Below are 12,706 nucleotides of genomic sequence, written 5' to 3' on the forward strand. Positions count from 1 at the left end.
TGAGTCTCTGCACGAGGTGGGTGCTTGTGACATGGTTTTGCAAGCTATGCTGGTCTGAATCAAAGGTTTGAAGACAAAACTGGTTTAAAAACAGCTTTTGTTGCAAGTATAAGTATTGTGACTCATTCTAGAGTTTTCAGCATTGTCTGTAGTGAACTGTGTAGCCTCAGAGGTTTTATCAGACCCTTTGCAAATGTGTTGTACAACACAAGCCTTGCTCTGCAGAGTTAAGAACCCTAAAATAGTGCATTGTTTTTCTGGTTTTAAAAGTTCTTCTGTTTTGAAGATTAATTGAGCCTGATACCTGTACCTTCCTGCTCTGAATAGGTAGTATCTGTGCCTTTTTGAGTAGGTCTTGTAGTGTTGACATCTTGCGTAGCACAGCAAGAAGAGACACCAGTGAGTGAGTTAAAACAGTACTGTGTGAAAGGCTATTCTCGAGCATAAAAGCAAAATCCCATTTGCTTTCTGAGTATGGTTTCATTTTCAGCACGTTCATTTTCAGCAGGCAGATTAGAAGTCTGACCTTTCTGACACTGGGTACTTAAACAGATTCTCTGAATGTTTTTTTCATAAGCCTTTTCATTCAGTCCTGGAGAGATTGATGCTTGCATGCTTACTTATATTTGTTTCGTTGCAATTTGTGGCTGTTCTGTGTTATAGTCCAAAAGTTATTTATAATACATAAAAATGAAACTTGCCCAATAAGTACCTCCAACTTTAATGCCTGAATTTGTAATTATGTGTGTCAGGAAAGCTTCTTATCTTTCCTTTTGAGTATTGTAGATTATTCCATTCTTATCCTCTGTTGTTCCCCTGTTTTAATTCCTATGCATCCCGCGTTCCTTTGTTTTTGCAAGAAATACCAGAATTCTATGGAGTCCTAAACGTTCCAAGATAAATAATCTTTAAAAATACATTAATGCATCCTACACATATTCTTTTTGTCTAGGATAGTCTAGCTTAATGTCATCGAGTATTAAATTATGCACCTAGCACTTCAGTGGTTCTGTTTTTGTTAGTGTAAGGTAGTTGCATTTTTGTAATTTGAGGATATCATTGAATTAAAGGAAAAGAGATGACAAATCACTTAAAACTTCCTGTCCTTTCTTTCCTCACGGAAATGTGGAAAATGACAGAAAAAAATGGATTACTTAATAAAATTTAAGTAAGCCTGCAAACAGTCACCAGTGCAACAAAATGAGTGGGTCATATTTAACTTAAACTCCTGCTTTTAAATGGGATCAGTAGGGAGGATGAACAAGAGACAGCAATGGATTAGTGCTTAGGCAAATTAGATGTATGGAAATAAGTCTGCAACTACTGCGTTGTGGTGTTTTAGCAGTGTAAATAGTGATCTTCTGCTTCCTTGTTAAATCAAGGTTGTGTAGCAACAGCCGTAGGCATTGAAGAAGCTCATTTAAGAAACACTAACAGAACCCCCAAATATTTTCTAACTGCTTTTGAATTCGCTCTTGTTATCCAGTGTATTGTTGCATACTTGTGACCTAATTGTCCCAGATTTGCTGCTTACGTTTTTCTAGTGGCGTAGTTCTGAAACTGTGAGCTGCTCTTCTTTTTAGATACACATAACAAAATATTTGAGAATGAAGAAGCGAGTGTTCTTTGGGTCTGTAAAATGAACCTACTCAATGAGGATTAAAAAGCAGACTTGTATTTTCATAGAATCGCAGAATATCCTGAGTTAGAAGGGACCCACAAGGATCCAACTCCTGCTCCATACAGGACCACCCAAAGTTTTTTGATGTATAGTAACTGTTTTCTAGTTACTGTGATAGCTAAAACAGTTTGGATGCATTTTAAGGATCATGTATGCAAGATACAATGACTCAGACTTCATTTAAAGGTGTGTGATAAAGTCCATGTTTTGAGTTCACCTCAGTGATAATCATTGAAGTGTAAATAGAATTAGTTGTTCATGGATTCAGATTTCCTGCTGTGAATAGTGTATTATGTTCTAAATCTCCTTGGTTTAAAACAGATTTTCAAATAATTTTTATTTTAGGTCAAATATACGACCAGACTATGCGGATACAAGCTTTCATGAGTTCAAAATGCATACTTTCAGTCGTGTGACATCTTGCAAGGTCTGTCAAATGCTTCTGAGGTAAGAATTTTAACCCCCCCCCCCCCCCAGTAATATTTGAGTGAAAGTGTGATGAAATACATGGCTAGCTGGTTACCTCTACAGGATGGACAAGCCATAAAGGCAGTCATACACAGCATGAGTGAGATTTTATAATTAAGTACCAAATATTAGCAGCAGTGCTGTTCAAAGATCAAAACCTGAAGGTACTGCCCCATTTCGCATTTGTCAGAAGGCTGCTTTGTCATAATTACCTTCTTTAAGAATTCCCTTATTAAAGAAAGTAATGCTCATAAGAGTAAACGATGGCCATTTTATACAGTGTTGACCAGCATGACTGGTCCACGGGCCCCATAACTGTAGGCCATCGGTCCCAAGAACAGATAGAATATTTTTTCAGAAAGGCAGATCATGACGATGCTTATAAACGTTTGATATGGGGAGATTGCTTTGTGAAACAGAAAATAATTGTCTCACAAAAGCTCTGCTGAACTAGAAATAAGTCGGCAAATTAAAGACAGATGTTACAAAGCTAAATAAATGCTAGTAGACCACAAATTCTTCCATGAGCGAGGATTTGTAAGACTAACTTGAGCTGAAAAAACCTTGTTTTCTTTCTTTCCTATGAAGTACGTGCATGTACATGCACATCTGTGGTTTCACATGGATTACTTGAGCTATCTTTAAGCTACCTGTATTTCTGTAAACACAGAATGTCTAATGCTCCAGATGTATATATCGAACCTAAGTTTCATAGTGGAATCTGAAGTTGCAAAAGCTCTGTAAACTTGGCCGGTTCAGGTGCTCATGTTGCATATTGTTGATGCTAAAAAATAAAATGTAGCCATAGCCTTTTATAAAGGGTGTTCAGAGCATAGGTTGTGTTTTTGTTAAGCACAGGTGTGGAGGAATACAAAACCTCACGTATGTTCCTTCTTGCCTTTTTTCCCTTCAGCAACCTTTGTTCTGAACAGTTTTATTGACTTGGATTCTGAGATTTTTTTTTTAGATGATGCTTTGCTCAATGCAATAAGGTTTAAGTGACTATGAAGACTGCTGCGGACATCCTGAACTTAGAGATGGCATGCCTAATTTTTGAATTTGAAGCAGAATAGTTGAGTCATTGTCTCTGTTCCTGCACTGGCTGCTGTTGCTGAGAAACGGTTGTCTTGCTTTCAGGACACAGGCTGCATGATCCTGCACGGTTCTGCAGAGGCATGCCAATTTGCTTCAAGATAGCCTAGGTACCCCTAGGTGCTATTTAGTGATATGTAGACATGTTCCTGGGTACCTAAGTAGTATTGAAAGTGTACTGGGTTTGTGGTCCTAAAATGGCTAAATATTTTTGAAAGGAGATTGTCATTTTAACCTTCAAAATGCTAAACAGAATGGCATGTAAATACTTGAAGTGAGGTTTGAACCTTTGTGCCTGATCTTTCTGAAGTGGGGATAAAATGTTGGCCTTAAAAGCATCTATAGGGATGGATGATTTTGTCCTATGCTCTTATGTAGAGTCTTGTATTCCTGTGTAGCAATAAGAAAAAACAAAAACAGAACAAAGTGAATTAAAATATTTTTATATTTGTCTCTAAGCTTCTGTATTCTGATACTTAAAATATTAATGTGCTTGTGAGTTTAATAAAATAAAGGCAATTAATTGAAGTCTAATACCTGTTGCAGTAAATAGTAGTTGCTGTATGTTGCATTCAGGTTAAACCTGTCCAGTCCCGTGTTCCATACATGAAACTTGATTTTCCTTTGAAGCTGAAGATGTCATGTTAGACTAGGGTGTGTAATCACTCCAAACTGGTCAGGATAATCTCGGAGACAGCCAAGTCTAGTGTGAAGATTAAGCAGACACATCAATAGATGGAACTCATGTAATTGCTCAGAGTTACATGTAAAAGACTGTTAGCCCTTCTGTGGATTGTACCTGAGAGAAAAACAACGCACAAATCTGAAAATAAATGTGTTCTCAGACTCAAATTCGGATTTTAGTTCTTTAAGGGGAATTGGAGAACATTTAGAGTAAGGAAAGTTACTCCTTAGCAGGTCTGAATGTTAACCGAAGTGTACCCAATTAGCTTATTTTTGTATTTATTTAATGGACATTTTTAAATCGAGAATATTTCTGTTGGAGCCTATGAAATCCTTAGTACTTAAACATAGATTCGTACTTAGGGCTTTCCCAAAATGGATCTATTCTTCATGTTGTCTGAGCGAATTCCTATTGCAATGAAGCAGTGTGGCTGTATGGTAGGATAAATAGATAATGGTACAATTTCAAGTGTGCTGTGCCAGGGTTGCTTTGGGCTAAATAGGAATGAAGATTGTTATTCTATCAGTAGTTCAGAGGAACTATCTGGTTGTTATTTTGAAATGGCTAGCAGTGACGAAAAGCTGATGAGCTGCTTGTCAGTTGTTGTCTCTGTTTCTTGGGTCTTTAAGGACTATCATTATGCAACAAGGCAAATGGCATCTAATGCCTTCTGCCATGTCTCTTATTTCTTTATGCATTGAATTTATCACTTCTAATGTATCACTACCTAATTTTATTTTACAGGGGAACATTTTATCAAGGCTATTTATGCTCTAAGTGTGGAGCTGGAGCACACAAAGAATGCTTAGGAAGATTAGACAATTGTGGCAGAGCTAATTCAGGTGGTAAGTCATTTTTATTGTTAGAATACCATTTTTAATTAGGACATAAAACTTGCTAGATATAATTAAGGTTTAATTTACCCCTAATTTGTGTTTATTGTAACATACATGCTTTTGAAACTACCATTTATAAGTACAATTAGAATTGCATTTAGAATTCATGGGGATTTTTATTCGTACTAAACTGAGTTGTTAAAAAGCACAAGAGAGTGAACTGTTACAGGTCAAACACAATTTCTTTGTTGGTGTCCTATGTATACAACAAGAAGTAGATCTGGTTTTAATCATAGACGGCTCACAGGTAACACTTAGTGTATGGCATATTGTCTAGCATCCCTTGTTCTTCCTTGATGTGTGTATAAGTTTTGATATTTTACTCTTAGCTCCTGAAACTGTGTTGCCTCAGCATCCTTTTTAATCTTGTTGCTTTCCAACATTTCTGGCCACTCACAATATTCAGAAAAAAGGTGATTGGCTTCTTACTGCCAGCATCTAAGGACCTCTTTTTTTTTTTTTCCTCCTCTTTTAATAAGCTGCCATTCTCATTCTGCCCTTCGAGAGAATCCTTGAAGTCCCAATTTCAGCTACTGTTCAGTCTCCCTGTTAGGGTGCTTTCTCCAAATGTGACCCCTTCCTCCTCTGCTCAGTAGTGTTTCTGTAATTCTCCAGCACCTCCCGCTTATAATGCCAAATGTTAGTGCTCACCATTTGCACATTTTCCCTTCCCTGTACCTGTTCAGTCAGTGGCAGTGAGTCTGTGCACTCCAGACACCTTGTCACATAACAGTACCATTTTTGACTCCTACCTCTGTCCAGGTTGCCCTATGCTTTCTAGAAGAATTGGTTGGTGGAGCAGGAAAAACATGTGTCCTCCAAATATGATCTCGCCCCACCATTAATACATTTGGATTTCTTTTGCTTGTGTTTGAAAGAGAAAAAGCATTGGAACACATTGTGATTACTGTGAAGTGTAGCTGTATCTTTTGGGGAAGCTTTTTCAGAAATTGTCCTACTTGCTTCACTAAAACCTGTATGTTCTTTTTTTCAGGAACATTTTATAACTGTGTGAAATTGCTTGCATATCTCACATGGGCTTCTGCAACCTCTTAATTTTTTTTTTTGATATTGTCATCTATAATCTTTGAAAAATGCTTTGAGATAATCTCTCTCCCGCTGTTTGAATTCCATCATTACCGCATCTTCTCCTCTTCACTAGGCTTCTGCTTCAAGTTTTTGGTTCTAGCTTTTTGTTCCTTTCAAAGCTGTATGAGCTTGCTTCTGTCTTTGCCTCTGTTTGTGTTACTTCCTGACTTTTGTTTGGTTTTTGACTGTGAGTTATTTGCCTTCTCTTCCTCCTTTCACAAAACCATTAGGATGTCAGATGCTGACTTCTGCTGCAGCCAATGAACTTTGATCTCAGTTGTTTTCCTGTACTGGAACTCTTCTATGTTATTATCCTAGTCTGTTTTTTTTTTTTTTTTTTTTTTTTTTTAAATCACTTCTTGTAGATCCAAAAACCATACAAGCAACCAGAGTATTGTTCATTCAAATTTTCTTTTTCTATTTTTCTTCTTTTCTGGAGGATAGGTTTTTCACAGAATCTCCTAAGAATATATTGGAGAAAAATAAACTTAGATAAAATAAATATTTTAAAGCAATCACATTTGAATTAATAAAGTGTAAAAGCAAAGGCATAGTGTCCTTCACAAGAAAGATATCTTCTCCAGTATAAACCACCCCTACTACTTTTTTCTTTATTTCCTGCCTTCTGTTCCAATCACTTTTGTAGTTTTTATTTTAATTGGATATCTGGCACCCTGGAAGGCAGCAACTTACCTTTCAATTTTTCTCTAAAGATCTGTGGACACATATGGTGCAGCATGAATCGGTAAGAATGACCATAAATCCTAAGATAATACAAGGTCTGATGTCTTGCAGTTTTCCTGCCATATATATTTCAGTAATACTGTGCATTTGCTTGGGGCAAAATAAAAACAAACAACGACAAAAAAACCCACCCCCCTTCCCACCCAAACAAAGCAAATGAAACATTTAGGGTACCTCACGACTAGAAGAAATTATTTCACAACTTCAAAGGAGCAGAATTTTTCTTTAGATTTTATTTAAAATACATATATATTTGGTAAAATCATGCCGTATGAATCTGAAGTGAAGTTGGAAGCAAATGAGTTGTTTTTTGTTGCATGTACAACTTACATCTAGGTGTACGCTACTTTGTCCTCTCTGTAAACTTCTTTCTCTTTCCAGTCTATTTTTCCTCTATGGAAAGGCTCCCAGATTTCCTAGTACTAGTTCTCTAGTACAAGACACGAGCAAAATTGCAAGTTCTCTTTGGAGTTAGACAGTGCCCAGGAATGATGCTACTTTCTAATTTTGTTTGATTTTCTTTTACCTTTTTGGTATTCTAAGGGCTTTTACATCTTGGTGATGTTTTTGGGTAGCTTCCCTATTTTTGTTTATAGAAATACCTGTTTGTGGTTCAGTTTTTGAAACATTTTGCTCTGTAAAGCTTTTCCCCCTGCCTCACCTAGGTTACATACCTTATCCTGGTTATGTTTGGCCTTGTTAACTTTTTAATTTAACTTGTGGCTTTTTTTGTGAAAAGTGTAAATGGAAGTTTTTACCGACTGCTTCTAGATAAGTTAGGTTCTCATAATCTCTGTGTTAGTATCCTCTCTGAACTGAATAGTCTTAATTTATCATCTCTTCATAACTGGAACTTTTCCCATACTGCAAACCATTTTCATTATTATTCCTCTTATTACTAGACCTTTATTTGCAAAGAGATGATTAGAATTAAAAAAAAAAAAAAGAAAAAAGCCCAAACCAGAAAATATCAGTGGGCTACATAAAGGCATTTCCAGAGCATTTTCTTCTGTACTATTTTTCCTTTTTTAGTACAGTTTAACATTGCTCTTTTTAGACCACTGAGCAGATGTTTCTGCTAAGCTTTCTGAAATTATGCTTAGAACACCCCTGAGTAGATTAAAACTTTTTGTATTTTATTCCAAGTCAGTTTTTGAAAATTCAAAAGGCAGACATGCAAAGACAGATGAAGCCTTTAGAATGACAAATCTAATAAGTGTCAGATTAGGATGATAAATTTACGAGTGAAACACTGACAAAATCTAAAGATAAATTGCCGTATTGTCATGCTATACCATATACAAAAACATATGCCAGTTCTTCAGATGTTTTGCTTCAAAGAAGGCTAGTTCATCAGACTAAGAAGTTGCAATGATAAAAGATACAGACTTAATCAGTTGAATTAATAAATAGAATGAGATGTCTGCATTTAGTCCTTGTTTTTTATTGTTATTGTTCCTGTCTACATTGTGCTAAACGTTCAGTGGTGATTGAAGTTTTCTGTGCTCACTTCTGTCTTTTTGCTTCCTTTCCCCTGAAATGCTGCCCTGTACATGATCAAATATTTTCATATATTTATGCATTATCACTTCATTTTTCTGTGACTTGAAATTCTCCGTTATTCCTCTGTGTTTCTGATGTTCAGGTGAACTCCTTCAGGCTGCACAGACTTGGATAGAAGGCTCTATGAAGCCATTATTCTTAAACATAAGGATTATGAAATGGATGCATGTATTTCTTTTACAAGGTCATTTATATAGGCACATGTGCTATGTTTTATCTCCAGTGGCTGACATAGGGATCTCCTGGTTTCTCAGTGGCACTCCTATGTCTTATTTCAAGGCAGAGTACAATTCGTACATGGTGATACTCCCCCACCAGTTGGAAGGGTTTATATTTGGTAATTGTTAAGAGTGGGACCACCGTTAAGTAAGCATCAGTAAAGGCACACATTTATGTTTTCACAGGCACACTATAAAAGGCACACTTCATATCACGTGTCCCAGAAAACAGTGCAGAACTTCAGTCCATTTCCTAGTCTAAAACAGCAGAATTAACAGTCCACATCCATTGCCAGACTGGAATTTTACCAACTTCATCCAATTATATTGAATTAAGTATTCTCAAGCAAATGTTTGCTGGTTACACAGGCTATTGAATATTTCAATTAGATGAACCTCCAATGATGGATCTAGAATCTGAAAGTATTTGAATATTTTAAATACAGTGCCAAACCATGAAATTCTCATTCTACCTCTGTTCCCAGGGAATGCTAGAAGCATCTGTCATCAGGGCATAAATTGATCAGAAAAACATTAAACGGACATTTTTATATTAACTTTTAGTTATTGCATGCATGATTTTTTTTCTCCTTCGGACTATTCCATTTGAAAACCCCCTGCTTTTCCTTACGCGGAGAAGTATTTCTTCAAATATATGAAGAAAGTTTAAGAAAATATTGCCATACGAATGGGTTAATTGCGGGGCTGCTTTCCTATGCTTTCATGCTAATGTGCGTGCCCAATAATACAGTCCACTTAGCTGATGTAACAATTGCTTGCTACAGCATGTTAGAGAGTATTTATAAAAAACATGCATTTTTGACATCTAAAAGGAAAACAGCAGCTTTCCCTGTTTACCTTGTTTCTGGCTTGATCAACAGTTGCAAAATTGCTGGCTATTCTCCAAACCTACCATGTCAACAGCATTGATGAGTAAATGTTCAAGTCCCAGAATGTTCACTGGAGTTATGCCACTTGTTTAACTGCAACAAAGGTTGAGCTGTATTATTTAACTAACCGTCTGACTGAACAAAAGTCACTTTATGGGGCTTGGTATGTTGTGCAGAGACCAACACCATGGTACTTCTATGTTACTATTTGCTTTTCTTCTGATTATTCAATGTCTGGCTAAGTGACTGGAAAGCTGCAAGTAGTCTCACAGCTCTTTTAAGGTGGTTTACTTTATAGTTCCTACTTCTAAAATATTTTTTAGAAAAAATATTTAGAATAGTAAGTTGAATAATTTACTACATTTTATATTTAATGTGATTAATTTGTTTACTCTCCATTGCGTTATCATGCAAATCCAGCAGCTCCGTTGCATCCCGGAGGAGAGTGGCCTAAACCTGTTTTCTGATCTGAGTTTTCTTACTTATTGAGGCCAGCTGTTGTTCCTGTTGTTTTTAAACTAAAATGCGATTACCAAATTTGACCCAGTAGTATCACGGCTTCACTGAATAAACAAAACCCCAAAATTGTGATGATCCATGGTAGTAGAAGTACCTTGCTGTTGTAACTAAGAACTCACTTGCTCCTTAACTTCATAGGTATGTTGGTGACGAGCAGAAACTTGAATTAAAGTTGTAACATGTAAAATGTCTACTGGTGGATATCCTCAAACATTCATTTTCCACCTTCAGTATTGAAGTAGATAGAAATTTATTTTTTTTGCTCTTATGCTAATGGAACATTTTGGAAAGAAAAAAATTTGAACTCCTGATAAAGCAATTGACATAATTCAGTACCAAATGCCCTGAACTACAGGAATATTGAAATTGTAATGAAATAAGACAAGCATAAGCCTTAATTTTTAATAGGTCTTCATATGGAAATAGATATATATTTTTTTGCATGTTAATAGTGAAATAACAAATCACATTTCAGTCTGTCAGTGTTGGCTACGTTTTGGGCTTTTTAAGGGTTAATGTGAAGTGGAGACAGCTTAAAGAAAGTGCTCTTCTTAGAGTTGCTATTGTTTTTTTCTGAGTTTGAATTTGTCCATTAGGCTTTAATGACAAATGCCCTCCTGGCCTTGGTTAATGGAGCAGTTTACTATTTTAACCTGTGTACCAAAACAAAAACCCCATACACTTCTCATGAAACTCATTTTATGCAAATTATTGGGTTTATTTATAACCTTCCTATGTAGTGATTTCTTGAGTATTGATACTGGAAGTTAATGAGTTTCTTAATTATTCATTGTGAACAGTGTTTGGATGCTGAAATCGTCAAATGGAGCTCTTTTCGTGTAGTTGTTTGGGATATTTGCTAGAGGGGGAGAAAACCCACAACTCAACAGCAACTATTAAGAGTCAGATTGATTGGTTCCTGTTGGAGGATAGAAAGACACGTCCATTTCTGCTTTGTGATAAGAGATCTTCAGAACTAAATAAGGTCATTCTTAACAAAACGGACCCCTTGAGTCTGGGTTTGAAGTTCTGTTTTTTCCCCTCTGAAAGTACTTACCAAAATCACTTTACTTTGAAGTCATACATAACACTGAGATGAAACATTAAAAAAAGTGATTTTATTTAGATTTTGGCAAAATTTCTGAAAGGCATATGAAACTGTGGAAGTAAACACCAAAATTGAATCGAATTCAGCAGCACTTAGGCAACTAATTCCCTCAGGCTCCTTTGAAAACCTCCATCGTCTACCTGCATTTCCTCCTTTGGGACTGGCTTATATTTCTTCTGTTTGCTTGCTGCTCAAATGCAAATTAACACTTTTGGAAAGGGTATAATGATGATAATATTTTCTGAGAATGATGGGAAGATGCATCTTTGGCATACAGTATGAGAAGAAACAGTGACTAAAATGATACGTGAGAAGAAGTTCTGTTGGTGGTAAATAGGCTGGGCCTCGCGTGCCTGGCCCTGAGTCCCCAGCCAGCATGCTGGGTCTTGGCATGCCTGCTTATCTTTGCATAAAATGCTAGAAAGCCAAAAGTTTTTTTTCCCACACTTTACTGGTTCATGTAATTTTTTTTTTTTTTTTTTGTGGAACAAAATCGGCCTGCAGTTAAAGCTTTTTATTTGATTTATTGCAAGTGTTGGCTCACTGAGTACAAAAAATTACAGTAAAAGTGTTCAAATGTGACAAACTAAAAACTGGGCATGGGTAGTTTGTACTCTTCCTCAGCAGCATGTGTAGTCCTAGAGAACACGCACAGGTAAATACAGTTGTCCTTTGATAAGGCACTGAACCAAAGCCATCTAGTGTACACGGAAGTATCGCTTATCAGATTAGACAAAGAAAAAGTACATATAAAAAATGCAACTTTTAGTGTCTCTGTAGTTATGTCTGGTGTTGTGTGTGTGCAAGTATTACTGTTTTGATGCCATCTGATCACCCACAAGACTATATTTTTTAATATCATTTTTAAGCAGTATAAGAAATGCATAGCAAAAAAGCACATAAAACCCACAGGCTTTAAATTCCATTGCATACTAACGCAAGGGTAAACCGAAGTACAAGAAATGTAGAAAATGTTTCAGCTGAAGATACGCATCTTATCTTGCTACAACTCGGCACACTCTGAAAAGACAGGTGAGAAGAGGTGCAAACACTATGTGCAATGAAGAGCAGTACCTTTCAATTCCCAACAAGCTGATGCTTAGCAAGCGCGCTCGGGAGGTTGGAAAAGTTTGTGCAGGGTGTTGGATCAGGCTGTCCTGTACCTGCGGGCAGCTGGCGGGTGCGAGCCCTGTGCAATGAGCCAATGAGCGAGGCGAGCACGGCGCTGCCCGGGCGTGCTGCAGGTCTCAGGTAGCGCAGGGCACAGCGGTGCTTCTCGGCATGCAGCGCAGCACAGGCTGAGGGAGCTATATAAGCAGCGTAAACTCACAATTGACAATAATGCCGATTTTTACTTACCTTTCAGAGCACGGGAACCTGAAACATGAGGTAAGGATTTGTTTTCATCTGATTTTTGCATTGTTGATGACATTTACTTTGTGCATGTGCTGTTGGAACATGTATGCTTTCTTCTGCATTTGCTAACATATTTTTTTAGAATGGTGGAAAGTAGTTATTAAATACAAATGTACTGTGCTCCAAGTGTGTGTCAAGTTTCAGTTGATATTGCTTAATGCTGAGAACTGGAAGGGGTGGAGATAAGTTTTTTTTTTAAAAGTTACAGGAAAAAAAAAAACACAAAAAAACAACTTTTACCTCACAACTGATGTCTAGTTTTTCAGTGGAATTAAGTCTCTTCTTTTTTTTTTTTTTTTTTTTTTTTTAAACAGTAGCCAGTCCTGTGGCAGTGAAG

At 36.7% G+C, this 12,706-nt stretch overlaps 1 protein-coding gene across 4 annotated transcripts in view; it reads left to right on the forward strand.

Annotated features, from left to right (window-relative positions):
• The window catches only part of VAV3 (vav guanine nucleotide exchange factor 3), a 166,202-nt gene that overhangs the window by 96,690 nt on the left and 56,806 nt on the right, over positions 1-12,706 (forward strand). For 3 of the 4 annotated variants that reach the window (XM_068690042.1, XM_068690039.1, XM_068690041.1), the window contains exons 16-18: positions 2,027-2,128; positions 4,671-4,771; positions 12,320-12,342. In XM_068690042.1, coding sequence (XP_068546143.1) covers positions 2,027-2,128; positions 4,671-4,771; positions 12,320-12,342 — 226 coding nt within the window. The remainder of the gene's footprint in view (positions 1-2,026; positions 2,129-4,670; positions 4,772-12,319; positions 12,343-12,706) is intronic. The other variant, XM_068690040.1, reaches the window with a different exon arrangement.

This window comes from Anas acuta, chromosome 8 (genome assembly GCF_963932015.1).
Source record: "Anas acuta chromosome 8, bAnaAcu1.1, whole genome shotgun sequence".
NCBI classification, from domain to species: domain Eukaryota; kingdom Metazoa; phylum Chordata; class Aves; order Anseriformes; family Anatidae; genus Anas; species Anas acuta.